This window comes from Lactuca serriola, chromosome 2 (assembly GCF_051521515.1).
Source record: "Lactuca serriola cultivar US96UC23 chromosome 2, Lser_US96UC23_V15, whole genome shotgun sequence".
Taxonomy (NCBI): Eukaryota; Viridiplantae; Streptophyta; class Magnoliopsida; order Asterales; family Asteraceae; genus Lactuca; species Lactuca serriola.
In genome coordinates this window covers 224333621-224352259 of record NC_136409.1, presented here as the reverse complement: position 1 = coordinate 224352259, position 18639 = coordinate 224333621, and the positions used below count along the sequence as shown (strand labels likewise).

At 32.3% G+C, this 18639-nt stretch overlaps 2 protein-coding genes and 1 long non-coding RNA gene across 5 annotated transcripts; 1 reads left to right on the top strand and 2 right to left on the bottom strand.

Moving 5' to 3' along the window:
• The first annotated feature begins 989 nt into the window (after positions 1-989).
• Positions 990-2395, top strand: LOC145090829 (uncharacterized). Its single transcript, XR_013701778.1, has 2 exons — positions 990-1483; positions 2056-2395. It is a non-coding gene; the product is annotated as an uncharacterized LOC145090829 (long non-coding RNA).
• Positions 2396-4748: 2353 nt separating this feature from the next.
• Positions 4749-8402, bottom strand: LOC145088695 (Protein kinase superfamily protein). The gene is made up of 11 exons (XM_079027087.1): positions 8188-8402; positions 7278-7407; positions 6988-7130; positions 6761-6874; positions 6466-6654; positions 6219-6374; positions 5873-6138; positions 5693-5790; positions 5425-5603; positions 5224-5340; positions 4749-5112 (listed from the first exon to the last, which is right to left on the bottom strand). Exons 1-11 carry the CDS (start codon positions 8257-8259, stop codon positions 4936-4938), a joined length of 1641 nt encoding a protein of 546 aa, XP_078883213.1. The 5' UTR covers positions 8260-8402; the 3' UTR covers positions 4749-4935.
• A 765-nt stretch (positions 8403-9167) lies between these two features.
• On the bottom strand, positions 9168-11146 carry LOC145088694 (Nucleic acid-binding, OB-fold-like protein). Of its 3 annotated transcripts, none has more exons than XM_079027084.1 (5): positions 10991-11146; positions 9953-10126; positions 9817-9892; positions 9556-9682; positions 9168-9474 (listed from the first exon to the last, which is right to left on the bottom strand). In XM_079027084.1, the coding sequence occupies exons 2-5, from the start codon at positions 10070-10072 to the stop codon at positions 9288-9290; spliced, it is 510 nt and encodes a 169-aa protein (XP_078883210.1). In that variant the 5' UTR covers positions 10073-10126; positions 10991-11146; the 3' UTR covers positions 9168-9287. The 3 variants fall into 3 exon arrangements, with proteins under 3 accessions (XP_078883210.1, XP_078883211.1, XP_078883212.1); XM_079027085.1 differs by having other exon boundaries at positions 9953-10123; XM_079027086.1 differs by lacking the exon at positions 10991-11146 and having other exon boundaries at positions 9953-10144.
• Positions 11147-18639: the final 7493 nt, after the last annotated feature.

Sequence of the window (18639 nt, the reverse complement as noted above, 5' to 3'; positions counted from 1 at the left end):
TCAAAGAAAATACATACTCGAGCTACTTGAACGTACGAATTTGTCTAATGCCAAATCTGTGCCATCTCCGATTACTACCACCGCCAATCTTGCCCTTGGTGACAGTCCACCATTTGAAGACCCGGTTAAATATCGTCAAACAGTTGGTGCACTTCAATATGTGACTCTTTCAAGACCGGATATTTCGTTTGCGGTAAACAAAGTGTGTCAATTTATGCACTCTCCGACTCAGAATCATTGGTCTGCGATTAAACGCATTTTGCGTTACTTACTTGGCACAGTAACAAGTGGACTTTTATTTCAGCGCAATTCCGATAGCGTTCTTCATGCTTACACAGATTCCACTTTTAATGCCTTGAATGCTTTCTCTGATTCTGACCGGGCTGGTTGTCCGGATGATCGTCGATCCACTGGGGGATATGCTATATATCTCGGTTGTAATTTTGTCTCATGGTCTGCTAGGAAACAAAAGACTGTCTCGCGATCATCAACAGAATCCGAGTATAAAGCCTTAGCCGATACAGTTGCTGAACTCACATGGCTTCAAACTCTTCTACAGGAACTTCGATTTTCTACTCGTACTGTTCCAGTTCTATGGTGTGATAATCTTGGTGCTACATACCTATATGCTAATCCTGTCTTTCATGCTCGTACCAAACATGTTGAAGTTGACTTTCATTTTGTTAGAGAAAAGGTTGCTCAAAAACAACTCCTGGTTCAGTTCATCAAAACAGATGACCAGATTGCAGATGTGTTCACTAAACCACTGCCTTCTCAACGTTTTCAGTTCTTGCGGTCCAAGCTAAGAGTCGCTCCCCGACCTTAGCTTGCGGGGGAATATTAGACAAATGTTATATATATATATTAAGCATTAATTACATGTTTATGTTCTAAAGGGATCATAGTGTAAATATATCTATTATTAATACTTATGTAATCGTGACATTCTGAGAAGATATACAATTCACGTTTTACCAATTTAACTAAAGCACATGATGGAAAATCAGTTACTTCATCAGAATTTATAGCTTATTTGCAGGTTGCTGCTTAGTCTTGGATCATTTAATGTTTATAATTGTACCAGGATGTACATAACCTGTTACTGTATGGTATCCAAGGCAGGGGCAAATCACCAAATTACCCTTGAATACAATTTGTGGAGAAATCTTCATGCATAAATCCACAATGTGACTGGAATCCTACGCTTTGAACGCAAAAACAAAGCTGAAATAATGTCATAAGAAAATCTATGAACCTTTTATATGTTAACAGTTAAATTGTTGATATTAAGGTTATATATATATATATATATATATATATATATATATATATATATATATATATATATATATATATATATATATAGCTTCGTTAAATATTTTGATTACTTCACAATTCCCTTCATCCTTTCACTCACATATAATGAAGAGCAGCAGGAGCACAAGAAAAATCACAGCGAAGTTGGCTTACATTCTGCAATTAGGTATGCTTAAATTTTCTCACCTCTTTTGCATGTTTATAGTGCATTGCTATAAAACTATTTATGGTGTAATTGTGCTTCTCTTTCAATTCGGATTTATTCAAGCATTGTTAATCTGATTGAATGTTATGTATTTTTAGCGGAAATTCTAACCTGTAACTTCATTGATGCCAATGATTTTTATTCAACACATTAAAGGGGCATAACCGTCATTTTAATTTCTCAAATCTGCTGGTTTTTTTTTTTTTTTTTTTTCTGTTTATCAATTTGAAAGTTTGTTATCTTATTTATCCAACTATCAGTTTTAATTCAGAAAATTGCTTATTGATGCCAATGATTTTTATTCAACACATTAAAGGGGCATAACCGTCATTTTAATTTCTCAAATCTGCTGTTTTTTTTTCTGTTTATCAATTTGAAAGTTTGTTATCTTATTTATCCAACTTTCAACTTGAATTAACAAAACTGCTTGCCATTTTGCCTGATTTCAGTTTAGTTACCATTATATTTGTTATCAATATTTAATTCATAAAATTGCTTATTGATGCCAATGATTTTTATTCAAAACATTTCAGGGGCATAACCTTCATTTTTAATTTCTCGGATCGTTCTGAAGATGATCTTGTGGGAGAGGTTAAGTATATACAATTTAATCAAAACTTTGTTATCATTATGTATTATTTTTAGCAAAGGGCATTTTGGTCAGTCCTAAAAAATAATAAGTATTTGAAACCCATTTATAATTTTTCTATTTGTAAATTTTTACAAAATCATCACTTAAGGGATCTCAAAGCCGCAAGAGCTTATTCGAGCGGAAGCAGTTGGACTGGTGTTGCCTTTGACTAAATTTGGTTTAAGTAGTTTTGTACCCAACATATGTGTTTTAAAAAGAGAATATATCTCAGTTTGCTTCTACTTTACTACATTTTTTAAGCATCAATATACTTTCATAGTCAACCAATTATAGCATTCTACTTCCATGACAAACGTTTAACATAATGTCTTCCATCGGTTTTCTTTAATATTAGCGTCGAATCCAACCTCCGCGAAGCGGGGCTTCTTATCTAGTTTCTTATCTAGTTAAACTTAAAATTTTTATTGTATATTTTATTTTATGGTTGTGTAAGGTTTATATATTACAAAAGAATTAAACTTAAGTTTTTTATTGTATATTTTATTTTATTTTTGTGTCTAGCCAATTTATCTAACGAATAATATGTAATATTTTCCAGTTGAAATTATCAATCCTAACTTTGACCATTTTGATTTTCGTATTGTATCTTCTTAACTTATCGAATTAAACAGGTTTAGGTTTCTTACACAAACTTGTTTAATTTGTTTTGGGTTAGAGTATTATGAGCATGTTCGGCAAAACTAGTGGGTAACAGATATTTGTAGTTGATATCATTTTGTTAAATGTTATGTGAAGTAGCATTTGAATTTGTAGCATTTTGTTTAAATCAAACGATAGAAGCTTGTATTGTCAAACAATGTTTTTTGTTCAAAATGGAGCGTTTTGTCAAACGTTAGAAGCTAGAAGCTCTCAAACGCTTTCAAACGTTCTGTGCCGAATACGCTCAGTGTTAGTTTTGCCACAATGTCACATCTAAGGCCGAACGGAGTGGGTGCAAAAAGAGTGAATGGAAACGGAAACCGCACCCAGGAACACCACACTTTGGGTGCAGTTTAGGCTATGTGGTTTAAGGGTGAGGGGTATCCTCCTTGTGTTCTCTCTCCTCTCCTGATTGGACAACAACTTAAAAGCGCTTTTTTTTTTTTTTTTTCAGTTTTTTTTAATATTTATTAAATTATATAAATACTAAAAAATTATAAAAATATATATTAAAATTCATTGTTTTTAATTCCTTATAAAACAAGTATAATACTTGTATAATATATATTTTTTTTAGAATAAAAATAAAAGATAGTAAAAAGTGATAATTTCTTGATTTTTGGTAAGTGAAATATATATGAATGGAAAACTGACATGCCAAACAAAATATGAATGGTAAGTGGTGAGTATATCATCTGGTCTAATAAAACAAAGGATCTAATAGGCTAAACCAGGTGTACACAAAACTCAACAAACTCAACTTGAGCTCTTAAACCTAAAAATCTAAAAGCAAAAGTTGGCTATTCTGTTCATGATTTATATATTTTCTAAAAGATAGCTTTTGATTTTAGTTCTTGGGTTAATATTTTATTAAAAAGGAGTTTTCGGTAAAATTTAGTAATTCTTAAAACCAAAATCAAACTTGGTTGTTATTTTGCATACCCAAAACATTCTTTAAATATATATTTTTTAAACTAAAATGAGCCCATTTATTGGGCTGGTGGGTTAGGACGAATTTTTTTTTTCTATTATATAACACCGGAATGACAAAAAATTCATGTTTTAATGACACCAATTAATGGATTAAACTTTCCTCATGTAGTCTTAGAAATATGATTCCTACTCATGAATTGATGTGAGTTTTTTCATTTTATATGGATTTTTTTTTCACTTCAAGGAATGAAATTATATGTATTATAGTCATAAAAGACTTTTATTCATATAATCTTTAATAATATTAATCTTTTTAAAACTTTAGCTAAATAGTTTTTTATTTTTAATAAATAAATATTTTTTATTATAATTATATTTTAAGATTTTATGGTATTAGTTCTTTTTATTTTGTAATTTTCTTAGATCATAAATATTTTGTTTTTTTTGTATTTAAAAAAACTTAATGTAATTACTCGTTCCATGACCCTCCTCATTCTATTACTTGTCCATTCCATTCTTTGGTAATTTCATACCATCATACCAAAGAAACGATTAAGAACCTTAACCAAACCGGTACATAATGAACTTAAACCGTCTCAGTATCTTCCGACGCTTTTTATACACCTAAATGCAATGAACATTGGAGAACCGCTGGTTTGCCTTTTTCACTTTTTGTATTTATACACCAATTTGAGTTTGTTAAATGAGAAAGAATTTGATTGCCTTTAGGTTGTGTTTGTTACATGGAACCTCCCAACTTCTTCCACGTTTTTGGACATGACAACTTTTTTTTAAACTTTTGTACCATTAACATTAATCACAGTCTCAAGTCTCAATCCAGCGTGAATCACAGTACATGCTATGTAATTTCCTGTCAACATGACAAATGTGGCCTTAGGGTTTGAAGTCGGGCAATGATGGTTTTAGGCTAGCCATGCAAAGAGTCCCTTGGTCTTTGTGCATGGGATCTTCGGTCACAAGACCCAAAAAATGTATCGGGTATTTACTAAAAAATCACAAGAATTTATAAGTTGATACACACTGAGGTTTGCTATATTGGTTCGGGATCTAGATTTACCCAAGGTAAGGTTACATTTATATTTCATTACTTAATGCTGCTCAATGTATATGTATGTATGTAATTGAGTACTATTGCTATATATACAGAAATAGAAGGAACAAGTAACATTTAGTAGATGTTGCGATTGGTTGTTGTTTGATTTGAGGCAATTGAGATCCTTTGATCCTGAAGCATGTTCATGTTGGGAGCTAATAACCGAGTGTAGCGATCAAAATACAGAAGCTGTTTCATTAAAAGTGCAAACTCCCGAGGGAATCTTAACCCGTATGACTCACTAACCCGTACCTATATAGATATATTCACAATTCACATCAATATATATATATATATATATATATATATATATATATATATATATTATAACCCACAAACAAAAAGTTATTTATTTATGCTTACCACATCAAGAAACAGTGCATTCATCTGCCTCTCATCAACAACTAAGTTGGCCGATATAGCAGTTGCATTTGTGTTTGTTCGGGTTGCTGTTGCAACTACAATTTCTGTATCCAAATCCTGAATTTTAAAATAGTTGTCCCTTAATTTTATTAAATTGTCAAAAGCTAGTTTGATATGATTTAACCAGGGTTAAAAACGTACCTGTATCGAAGAAAAGATCTTCTTCAAATCTGTAGCAAATGCCCTAGAGTCCACATCCGTGTTTGTAGCACCCATTTCAATCAAGGCAGATGCCATTGATTCATATTCTTCAGTTGCAATTGAACCCAAAAACACTTCCATTGCACCCCATGTTTTTGGTGATATTCGTCCCACAATTCCTGCAACCCACCCACCCATACATTTTGCCTATCATTAGTACATGTATATGGCTTGGGGGTGTTTTGGTCTTTTAACAACGAGTACCTACCAAAATCAAGAAAACCAATACGACCATCACGTAATAACCATAAGTTACCCGCATGTACATCTGCATGGAAACTTTCACATCCCAACAAACTACCAAACCTGCACAGAACTTATCATTGTAAAAAATATGATCATCTGCATTTCAAACGACATCAAGTAGGGTAACTGAACTCAGACAGACCATACGTTAAGGGCAGTTATAAGACTGGTTTCAGGACTTGAAACAAGAGAACTTATGGAGTCCAAATCAGTGAGTGGGACCCCATAAAGTCTCTCCATTGTTAGAACTCGTTTTGTACTGCATTCTGGATACACTCTAGGAGCTGTGGCCTGCCTAGTAAGCCCCATTGATTCTAGGTAGCTTCTGAAGGACTCTATATTTGCTGCCTCTTTCTTGAAGTCAACTTCTTCAAGCATCGATGCTCTTATGTCATTCACGATAGCAACCTACTTTACAAAATGCAAACATTACAATAAATAAATAAATCCTATAAAAACAAAATTTGTAAATTTTACAGATCATATACCAGTGATGCACGGCTGAAATCAGGATTCAAGAACTCTACAATGCGAGCAGCAACATAAATGAAGTTGAGGTCTGCAACTAATACATCTTCAATTCCAGGTTTCAACACTTTTATTACTACATCCGCTTGTGACCCTTTAAGCCTTGCTGCATGTACCTAAAAGATTGTTGTTGTTGTTTTTTTTTTTCAAAATGTTACATAAACAATAGTGCAGCTTTTATTTTCAAAGAAAATGATATCATCAAACCTGTGCTATTGAGGCTGAGGCAAGTGGTGTAGGATCAATGTAGTCATAGATACTGTCTATAGGCACTGCTAGTTCTTCACGTAGAATGCTCTTAATCTCTTCAAAAGGAACAACTGGAGCTCTATCAAAACAATACTGGAATTCTTGCACGTATTCTTCCGGAAACAATGTGGGAGCTGATGCTATGAACTACAAATTACAAAAATATATACATGAGGATTCATTCACCAAAAAAGCTTATCAACAATGACTCATTTCTCTTTATATACATGAGAATTAACAAAAAGACACATACCTGACCTAATTTGATATAGGTAGCCCCTAAGCGTTCAAACAACTTGCGAAGGTAAAGAGGTGATAGCAATCCAAGTTGAAGTTGTGATGGTATTCCACTAGGTGAATTTCTTGACTGCAATTAAATCATTCCACCATGTCATTAGAGAACAGGGTTTACAAATATAGAACAGTTATATTATTATATATGATTTACAGTGAAAATGAGAAGTTGAAAAGTGTATATGCCTGTGATAATTCTGCTACCCACTCACTGCCAACACCTATGACTGCTTGAATACCTTGGGCTAGTCTTACAGCTCCACGAGGACCTGTATTGATAGATGTCTGGACAATATCCTCCACAAGTTTTGGCAACTTCTCCATACTTTCTGCAAGGGGAAAAAGGTGAATTTTTTACTTTTACTTTGCTGATTATTTCAGTATAGCATCATATAAAATGATGGAAGTTGCTAGCACTAATTAAGAAGCTAGAAGTGTATTTGTGTAAGATATAAGAAGAACCAAAACTGAAATACCTTGAAGTCGAGAAGTAAAAAGATCTTGTGTTCGTGCTGATTGTGACTCTGAATATCTTGCATAGAGTCTCAACCCATTAGATCGATACTCAAGCTTCTTTGAGCCAATCAATATGCTTGTAACAGGTAACTGGGAGTGAAAGGCAAATATATTATTAATCTACAAACTAGAGAAGTGTTGCATTCACACACACACACACACACTTAATTTCAATCTTCAAATGTCATTTTATTCTTTCTCATAAGATCAACCTAAACTTCCCACTGCATGCAAGTAAGTTTAAATATTCAAACTGATCCAAAAGACAAAAAAAAACATATTAATTTCTTCTCAGTAGTAAATACCTATGACATGGTTAAAACAAGCAAATATATAACTACGTAAATCACATCTGAACATCTTTAAAACTTGTTATATCTTTGCCTCACAAATGCATTAAAAAGGCATAGGCTGTCACAAACAAAACCTAACTGTTAAATCAGTAGGATCCTATTGGTGAAAAGAGCATGTTTTACTCTCAGTTAAGCGAATAGGTCTTTATTAAGTTTAGAGTAGGTATAGCTGAGCAATCAATTAGTAAGAGTGTGTAATATGATTGATGGAGATTCAATTCGTCAAAAGGTTATGGTTTCCAATATTTTTCGGAACACGATATGCTTGCAATGATTGTAATTAGGAATTGAGCACAAATCGATGTGAAAATTCGTGAAAATAATTTCTAATGAAGTGAGGAACTCGACCGAGTGAAAACTAAAGCTCAGTTGCCCCAAGTTGCGCATGTAATGGAATCGGTTTGAAAAGCGGTGGAAAGAAATTCTAATTAGAGTTAAGCTACCCCAAACACACCACTCAACTCAACTATTTAATCACACAATTGCGAATACAATCAACTTAATATACGCTTAAAACCTGGGACTGGTGCGGGAAAAGAGGAACGGTACGGCCATGGAGAAAGCCTCTGAACACAGAAACAGACGCCATGGATTCTGTAGCCCTCGATATGGTTTATCAATTTCCAGTAGGCGATTGTGTGAATTCCAATTGCCAATAACCTCTCCCTTGCAAAGTGATTGCTACGTCACCTCGCCTTAACTGAAATATGATCCATGTCTCGAAATGGAAATGGGGCAAATATTTTGGTAAGCAGCTTGCGAAAACCATTTGACCGCGTGGCATAATCTTACTGGCTTAGGTGTAAAACTGAAACTAACATTTTTTATTTATTTTTCTAAATAAACCGGTTCGAGTCCTCGCTACATAAATGGTTCAAAACTTCAAATGTCTCACCCATTCATTAACCAGATGTCTATGATCCAACCACATATTTAAATTTGATTTGGATGCTCAAATTTGATGAATCAAATAAAGCATTGAATTCATGCGTGTTTGTTGAGAACATAAATCAATTAACAACATAACATCGATCAAAGATGCTCGTGAAATGCCATGTTGCACGAGCAATTAATCTTGCAAAATTCTGAACAATGTGATATTATCTCCGTAACTGATGAATTCTAATAATCTTTGATCATTCAGGATTAAACCAACTTTTCTTTTTTGTAGCAACCCATAAACTGTTAACAACTTGTCAACTGAATCCAAATAGTAGGGTTTTTTTTGGCATATTCCTGGTGTTGAAGTGATGACACGTAGATTTTTTTATGTGTAGGATGCTTGTCATCTTTTTTCTTAATTAAATCAAAATTAACCATAAAAGGTCAAAGTGCTTCCACCTTTAATCTATTCCGTAAGTTGAACTATACTTTAGGTTATGCAAAATGTTCATTATAAATAGAAGACGTTGTAGTGTTAAAACTGTAAAATGCTATGTTTAACTTTGGTGACCCTCCCATAACCCAACACCATGCTGCAAAACGAAGAAAACAGCATGCAAAGAGAAGCGTTCCTCAAAATCATTCTATTTTGGTAGTTAAGAAAAGAGATCAAAACTGTAATAATCAATAAAGAAGAAAACAACAAACATGATAGTAGCATAATAATTACACAGCTTAAGAATCTTCTATCTCAGAATCAGACTCTGTATCTGAGCGCAATTCTGCAGGTCTTCTGTTTGTGTTGGCTTCCAATGGGGGCATCCCATCATCTTCACTAGACTCCAACTCCTCATTTTCCTGTGTGCTTTTCTCAGACTTTCCATTAGAGGTGTCCACTATCACTGTTTTAAATATTTCTGGCCTGCATAATTCAAATGAAGAATTTTTATTGATAATTAATTCTCATCATAAGTCATAAGTTAGGAGTAATAAACAAACTAACCATTCTGGAGACTTTTGTAACACTCTAACTTGTTCATGAAAAAGGACTTGAAGAACAACACAAGCCACTTTTCTTCCAGACTCAACAGCCTCTTCTCTTCCACTATCATCAACCACCACAAAACTACCTGCAACATTTATTCATCATCAAATTGACCATTTCTATGGGGGTTAAATGCAACAAATAGCACTATGCTTTCACTGCTATGATTGGGTAGATTTTTCAAAGTACAATGCTAAACTTAGAAAGATTAAGTCACACCTCGTTTTATCCACATGCTTTTCTGAAATTTAGCTGGAAAAATCGCCAAAGCTTTGTCTCCTTTGGCATCAATTATCTGTATACTTAAATCAATCAGTCATGCATTTAATTTAACCAAGAACAAGTGATGAATAACCTCAATTAGATTGGAGCCTCGAAGTGAAACAACTTGCATAATGCTTTGTCCTGGTTGAAGACTTAAGGTCTCATCATTAACAGCCCTCTTCAGATTCTTCCTTCCACCTTTTGCAGCCATTTTTCACTTTAATCACACTTGCAGATGATTATGGAGCTCTGTGTGTAAAATCTACTAGAAAAATCAACACATTAAAACGATTAAATGAACACATTACATTACACCTACAATCACACAAATTAACAGATTAGATCCATCCAATTACATATATATGTACACTTTAAAGATTCAAGGTTCAGCCAAAGCATATGAATAAGATACTAGTCCCAGTTTTCACTTTCAAATTTCTATTTTTTCGATATATTCAGTTTTCTTTGTATTTTATCTGTTAGTTATGTCAGATAAAATACAGCATCCATATCAAAGAGTTTGCTTCAAGATATTAGAGCAGATCACCAACATAAGCTTCATAGAAAGGATATTAAAGCCAATACAAACAAAATGGATGGGAATTCAAGCAACTTGAGTCTTAACTACCAGATACCAACAAGCAAACAAGCAAAAGAGTGAAGGTGATAACTACAAAAAGGTTTAATTAAAAACATACAAGTTTAGACTTTAGGAGATGCAGGAGAATTGAAAGAAAGTGCACAGCGAGCTAGAAGAGGAAGCAGTTTGAGTCAAACGAATTCAGGCCACTTCAAAGACATGTTCTGATGTTCTTATCTATTGCATGTGTCAAGGGTCTCAGCCCTCAGTAAGTAATTAAGTACCACGTCGAAACTTTGAGGTACGGAAAGCAGGCAAATGAACTCAATCAGCAAAATATGATAAGGATCAAACTATGCTGCAACTACACAATACCATGAGAAGCTACTAACTGATCCAATTTTGGGTTCCAAACTCGGTTGCCGAGATAAGCAAAGGGAACATACGTTGCTGGATTTTGTACAGCAAGAACAGGGGAAATCCAACAAAAAATCGATTTCATAACAGCAAGAATCAAACTTAAATGCATAGCAAGAAACAATTCCGTACCTTAATTTGGAATTTTGGTGACAAATTTGACCAACAAGCAGCAACAATAAGCCGTGAATCGAGGTATGTAGTGAAAACGCAGTGCAACAAGAAACAGTCGCAGTTGTTGGTAGGGTTCGAAGATGGGTTGGGTAATTTATCCGGGTTTCTTTTTCCTTTTTTTCTCGATGAGTCGCATTATTTTATTTTCTCCTTTTTGGACGTTTTTAGGGTTGATACAATATCATCTATTTGTTTTATTTTATTTTTAAAATTTTATTTAACTAAATTGTAATAATGTATTTTTTTTTATCTTGATTATAAAAGTTACTCATAAAACGACCTTATTTTGGTATTATATATAAGTGTTGACTTAATTGACTATTAAAATTTAATGAATATTATCATTTATTAATCTAAATTTAAATTTATAGAAACACTAATAATCTAACGTACTACCGAAACTTAATCATATCTTGATAATATAAACTAGGCGTGAAACCCGTGTATTACACGGATTAATTTAAAAAAAGATTAAACATTAAAGTGTAAATAAAAAATATTTTTTAATGTAACTTTAAAATAAAAAATGAAGAAATGTATTTACTGCAATTTAATATATATATATATATATATATATATATATATATATATATATATATATATATATGATATTTAATACTTTATATATATAAGTATATGATTTTAATTTTAAAAATTGAAACAAACCAAAAATTGACAAGTGGATAATATTTATTTAAAAAATACAACAACATGACAAGTGTCAAAACTCATGGAAGATTGACATATGACAAAAAGATCTTCATTTATTAAGAAGGATAAAGGTAACAATAAAATGAACAAGAGATTTTCACTGGGAATATAATCTTTGTCGTTTGATTATAAAAAACATAGTTAGAAAACGATTTACATGAACCCTAATATGGAATGAGGCGGAAGCTAAGAATACAGATGATGGGATGAATGGAGAAGAAACCGGTATATATACGCCTTCAAGTTTCCGATTACATCTTCAACTTTATCATTTTTATCATTTGCACTTTAATCCTTCATCTTTTAAGCAAGTCACATCTTTAACTTTCCTTTAACAATTTTACTCCAACTTTTCCATTTAGCTTTAAGCCACTTAATCAGCCTCTTCATGCAACCAAATCAAGTTAGAATAAAGCTTCTCTCATTAAGAGTATTTCAAATTAGGATCGACCAAAGTTGGTAAAAATTATTTACAACTTTTAATACCCTCCCACAATCCTAACATTGAAAATGATCAATCAAATACAAATGTTCACTCAACGATTTATGTTTGTTTTCCATTTAAAATCTTAGTAAAAATGTTAGCCTTTGTTCAACACTATCAAGTATCAATCTTAAGAACTCTAATCTTAAATATTACTAAAAGAGAAACCTTATGACGTCATCTTAAATAATTTGGACCATTGATTGTATTTCAATCTTATTTTTTTCACCCTTAGATCAAATTGCTGACATCATCTTCCCCATATGGAATGTATTTAATTCCAATAAATGCTTTCCAATCATCAATTAATAACTTACATTCATTGAAATTAAATGTATTTAATTCCAATGAAAGTTTTCCATATTTTACATCTTGAATTTTCAGTTAAGAAGATTTTAATATGGTTAATTTTAAAAACATATTACTAACAAATCATTTCAATCAAGGCCTTAATATCAACCATTAATATAAATCCGTTTATATTAGTAACCATTAATATAAAATCTTTTTTTATTAGGAAATCATTAATACCGAAAAATTATATTCAAATTATCACATACATATACGATTCATCATTGAATCCGAGACTCACATTTATTTTCAATCGTTTCTTTTCTTCAAACCTTCTCCTACAACATCGTTAATATTGCTTATAACTTCCATCATCATTCTCTACTATAAACATTCACTCTTGTGCGCTAGAAGGTCAGTACCTTCTTTCGCTTTTTATATTTTTTTTCGATTATTTTTTGTTCCTATATCAAATGTATGTATTCATATATTTCGATTTTCTTTATCACAAATTACATGAAATCAGTTAACTACTTTTCTGAAACTTTTCAAATAAACATGAAAAGATATTAGGTACCTTTAACAAAACAAAAATTAACTATCTTTGGAACTGACATTAATTACGAAAATATTACTTTTATATATTAGAGATGATTATGATTTTTTTTTTAATTTTTATGTCATAAGAATCCGGTTAATTTTGGCATGATTTTAAAATATCATTGAAATTATTATGTTTTTGTATATCATATCAACCTACTTTTTTATCTTTGTATAGTAACAATAAAATTTATTAATTTACACAACAAATATAGATATTTCAAATTTTGTAATATTATTATACCTTACAAAATACAACTCCCTCCAAAATAAATTTTCGACAGTTTAAATTTGTATTTTCTTTATATAATTTTTTTTTAATGATCCTGATTTTTTTTCCAAAAGTATATCAAACGTTTACGTCTTAGATAATGCTGCCTTATTATAATTATTATTTTCCAAAAGTATATCCGTTTAATGAGGAATTTGACATAATAAAGGAAGTGAATGTTAATTAAAATGAGATATATATTCCATAATTATTACATGAGTTTATTAAAAAAATTAATATCAAGGTGTAAACATTAAACATTTTTAAAGTGAAATTTCGGAATACATACAAACGATGATGTTGTACAATGAAATATAAAATTGAATATACCGAAAAAAACACTATTAAAGCAATCAATCTTGAAAATAACATAGTTATGAAAAATTATAAAGTAAGATAAAAATTATAAGATATTAGGAAATTTGTAATAAGTACATTTAGTAAAAGCGTTACGGTTATTAGAAAAAATAAGACCATTAAGATTAGTGAAAATACAATATATAAACTAAATTATCACAATAGTAATGAAATGTCATTATTTGATATTTCATATAATTGACAGATGTATCAAATTACATTGATGATATACTAAAATTATTCAAAGTTGCGCCAAAACTAATGCAAAGTTCTTGCGAACACTAAATAAATAAGAACAAACATAAAAGCTAGCATTTATAATCAATTTAAAATAAACCAATCATGATTTATAAAAGAATCTCCATTGATGATATACTAAAATTAAATCTATATAACATTTAACATTTTATAAATTATATTACATAACTTTATTTGAATAAATGAAGTAGTTGTCAATATTTAATGCAATAGAAAAACGGTATATTGGTTGTCAATATATGTTTACATTAGGTAACATTATTATGCAAGGAACGTCTAATTAAAATGCTTATAAATATATAAATATCATAACTATATGAAACGAGGAAAGTCGTTCAACTAATAAAATAAAAAATGATGTCTACAAAGAGATCTTTCAATGATTATATATATTTATCGTTTTTAATGTATTTTCTACACATTTCAATAATAACAATAATCATATATTTTTTTATACTCATTATACAATATCTATAAACGATTATATGTTTTTTTTATGCGCTTCTCGCGTTTAACGCGGGCTATAGTCTAGTTAAACTAATTTCAATTTTTTTCTACTATCAACCTTAAGAATTTTAATTAAAACCAAGTTAAGTTAGAACTTTTTTTTATATACTTTCATGCAACTTTTTTTACAGCTTCCACACAACTCTTTCTAAATATTTTTTACAAACATTTGTCTAGATTTTTTACAACCTTTTAGAAAGAATAAGAAAAATATAAAAAAGTTTCGAAAGTATTTTATAACATTTATAGAAAGTATAAACATGTTTTAAAAGTTCTTTAAAATGTTATAAAAAAATTATGAAACATTTCTAAAAAGCTGAAAAGAAGTTTAAAAATGGTTTAGAAAAAAGTTGCAAAAAAAGTTGTGTGAAGTGTAAAAAAGTATAGAAAAAAGTATAAAATATTTAGAAATACTTTTGTTTAAAAAATCTATATGAAATCTATATATGAAAATATAAAAGAGTTTTAAAAGGTTATAAATCAAGTTTAAAACGTATTCAAAAACTATAGAACAAGTTCATATAGCTTTTTGTTAATAATATAAACAACTTTCAAAAGTATTAAAAACAAAGGTTATAAAAATGTTTTAACAGAAATTTAAAAAGGCTTGTAATAAAGTACAAAAAACGTTTTTGTGAAAGTCTAAACAAATTAAAAACAATTGTAAATAAAGTTTAAAACATTTAGAAATATGTTTTAAAACAATTATGAAAATATATGAAAGTGTATAACTATTTTGTAAATAAGTAAAAAAAATTATAACTATTTTGTAAATAAGTAAAAGAAATTATTAATATTTTACGATAAGTGTTAAAAAAGTTGGTATATTTTTTTCTTTTTTAATGACTTAATTATCACGATTCGATTTAAATGACAAAATGATGATGATTAGGAACTTAGTCCAATCCTTTATATAAACAGGTAAATATGGAGTAGCATGTCGAAAGGGGAAATGGAAATAAAATTAAGACACATTAAAACTTAGATAGCTAAATGATGTCATTGATAAGACTTCAAAATGGTTAATTAAGCTAGTACTCGTATTATAAATCTAGCATAGTCATATTTTCATTTGTATCACAAAAAAGTTATATTAGTTGTTAAAAAGGTTTGTGAACTCATTTGGTTATTTTTTTCTAACAATATACTCATTAATTTTAACCATGAATTTTAGGAATATATTTAAACTTATATTTTTTTTCCTAAAGTTAATGAGTTTGATACTTTTTTGGCAAGAAAAAAAGTCAACGTTGAGTATGTTATGAAATGGTCTATTCAAATGTGAAAATCATTGAAGAATTATAATTTAATCCTAAAAAAATTTGAAATGAGAGAGGAGGATGAGATTTTGTTATAAGGAGAACTAACACCATAATTACAATGAAGAATAACGGGGGCTGGCAAGAGGTCAGGAGGCGGCGGAAGACGACTGTTTTTGCTCCTTCTGTCGATTCTTCTGTAACATCCTTTTACGTGAAAAATCTTCCAGGTGATGCAATCAAAAAAGATCTGTGGGGAACTTGTTCAAAGTTGGGTTTACTTGCCGACATCTTTATTGCCGGGAGAAGGGATGCTTCCGGCTCTTTCTTTGCGTTTATTCGTTATGCCAAGGTGCAAGATGCAGGCTCCATTGAATGTGGATTAAACAAGGTGGTTTGTAGGGGCAGGACGCTGGTGGCAAACCTTGCCAAGCACCCTCGTTCAACTCCTAAGGTTACCGATAAGAATCCAAATGTCTCCTCCTTTAAGCCCGCTCCTTGGAAATCTATGGATTCTAGGTCCTTCTCCGATGTTCTAATGGGGAAATCGGTACGCCAGCCTTCTCTCCATCCAATGGATATTACTCTTTCCAGCATTAAAGAAATAAGTGAGTGGACAGACAAAAGCACTTTGCTTGGGGAGGCCAAGGATTTTGATACTCTTTGCAACTTTCCGTCGCTGTTTGCTTTGGAAGGTTATGATGTGGTGGATTGTAAATATAATGGGGGTATGCAGGTTGTTATCAAATTTAAATCGGATAGAGCTGCGGAGATTTTCAAGGCTAATAAGAGCATTTGGATGAAATGGTTCACCAGGGTTGATTTATTTTGCTGGAAGCTCACACGTTTTGAAAGGATCGCTTGGATTAAGATTACCGGTGTTCCTATGTTAGCATGGGATGAGTCTAATTTCTCTAGCATTGCAGGCACGTATGGTAAGGTCCTTGTTAATAATTGTGATTTTTGGAACAGCAGCGACACGTCGGCGAGTAAATTGTGTATTCTCACTGCTTCCCGGAAAAGGATCAATGATGAAGTCGGTGTCATGTTTTGCGGTTCAAAACTTTCAGTTGGAGTGTTTGAAGTCGATGATGACTAGACTCCTTTCAAGCCGTTTCAACTAGAGTCTCCGCAAGTGTCAGAAGATGATGATGGAATTTCTGACACATATGTGAACGAGGAGTTTGAAGAAGGAGAAATCGGGGGAGATGTTCTCGCCGATCAGGGTGATATTCCGGCAATGGATGCGACGCCGGTAGTCGGCGGGGAGAGAAAAGAAATTCAGGAGCCGCAATTATTTTTTGGGGAAGGTGAAAGGTCCCCTAGAATCTTGGAAGCAGATAAAATAATTAATGTGGGAGATGATTCTATTGCAGCAGACGCTAACGGTAATCATGCTTTTGCTCGATTGGGCTGCCCAACTCTTATTGGGCCAACTCCTTGTGGGCCAGCAGGGGTGTCTGTCAGTAATAGGCTTAATAGTAGTCCTGAATTCGAGCCTGGTGATTCAGCAGTAAAAAGAAGGCGCACGAAGAAGAAGGGAAAAGGAAGTTCTTGCGTTGAATCTCTCTCTCTCGATCCGTACCTCAGGACATTCCGTTATTTGATTTGAATAAAAATGCTTCAAATTCTCAAGGTTCCTTTATGCAAGGCCGTTCGGAGAATTCTCCATCTCACAGTTCGTCTGCTTCGTCCGCTGAGTTAGGTCGTACCATTGAAATCGGTAGGCAAGTGGGTTTTCAAGCTGAGATCGGGAACGGGGCTGTTCTTGAAGCTCTCAATGGAGGTGGAGGAGTTAAAATTAGTAAACCATGAATATTTTGTCTTTAAATATCAGGGGGATGAGCGATTCTCATAAAATTGAATGACTCTCTAGACTAAGGAAAGAAAATAGGATTACTTTTTGTGGAATTCAAGAGACGAGATTGGAGTCTCTTCCTTCTGGCATGTGCAATTGGTGGAAAAAGGAAGATTTTGGCTTCGATTTTGCTAAATCTGTCGGCAAATCGGGTGGTCTACTTTGCTTATGGGATAAAGAATTTTTCCAAGAAATTGATATCATTAAATCCATGTTCTTTATGGCTGTTGTTGGATATTGGAGAGGAGTGGTCGGTGAAACAATTTTTGTTAATATTTATGCCCCTCAAGCCCCTGATGATAAGATTGTGTTGTGGGATAATATTCTTAATTTGATGGCTTCGAGACCCGGCAATTGGGTTAATTTCGGTGATTTTAATGCTGTCCGAAGACCTGATGAACGACTTAACTCGGTCTTTTGCCCCAACATTGCTAGAGCTTTTAACGGGTTCATATCTAAAGCAGGTCTTATTGATTTAAACATGGGAGGAAGGAGGTTTACTTATTTTTGTGAAGATGGGTTCAAGCTCAGCAAGCTAGACAGATTCCTCGTTTGCCCTAACTTCTTGGCTGCCTTTCCCTCTGCTGCTGTTACCGCCTTTCCTAGGGAATTTTCTGATCATTCCTCGATCATTCTTCACACCTCGCTTTTATGCTTCGGCCCTCCACCTTTTAGGTTCTTTAATTCATGGTGTTTTAGAGATGGTTTCGACAATGTTGTTGTTTAGGCGTGGAATAGTTTCTCGGGTGAAGGCGCGCCTGATAGATACTTAGCTAAAAAATTGAAATGGGTTAAAGAGGCCATTCGTGGTTGGAGGAGGGTGGAGTTCGAAAAAGAAAATAAGGTGTTACGTGAACTTAAATACAAGGTTAATGATCTTGAGCTTCAAGCGGAATCTAGATGCTTAAATGAATTTGAATTGAAGGAAAGAAGATCATGCAAGCAATGCATTTTGGAGTTGGAAAAGATGGCTAAGATTGATTTAATGAAGAAAGCTAAGATAAAGTGGGT

Excerpts from the sequence above, each read along its gene's own strand:
- LOC145088695 (XM_079027087.1), bottom strand. The coding sequence starts at position 8,259 with ATGGCGTCTGTTTCTGTGTTCAGAGGCTTTCTCCATGGCCGTACCGTT. Across the intron at positions 7,408-8,187 it reads TTTTCCCGCACCAGTCCCAG|TTACCTGTTACAAGCATATT; the intron begins GTTTTAAGCGTA and ends TTTCACTCCCAG. Across the intron at positions 5,341-5,424 it reads AGATCTTTTCTTCGATACAG|GATTTGGATACAGAAATTGT; the intron begins GTACGTTTTTAA and ends TTTAAAATTCAG.
- LOC145088694 (XM_079027084.1), bottom strand. The coding sequence starts at position 10,072 with ATGGCTGCAAAAGGTGGAAGGAAGAATCTGAAGAGGGCTGTTAATGAT. Across the intron at positions 9,893-9,952 it reads GAGGCTCCAATCTAATTGAG|ATAATTGATGCCAAAGGAGA; the intron begins GTTATTCATCAC and ends TTAAGTATACAG. Across the intron at positions 9,683-9,816 it reads AAGCATGTGGATAAAACGAG|GTAGTTTTGTGGTGGTTGAT; the intron begins GTGTGACTTAAT and ends TAAATGTTGCAG.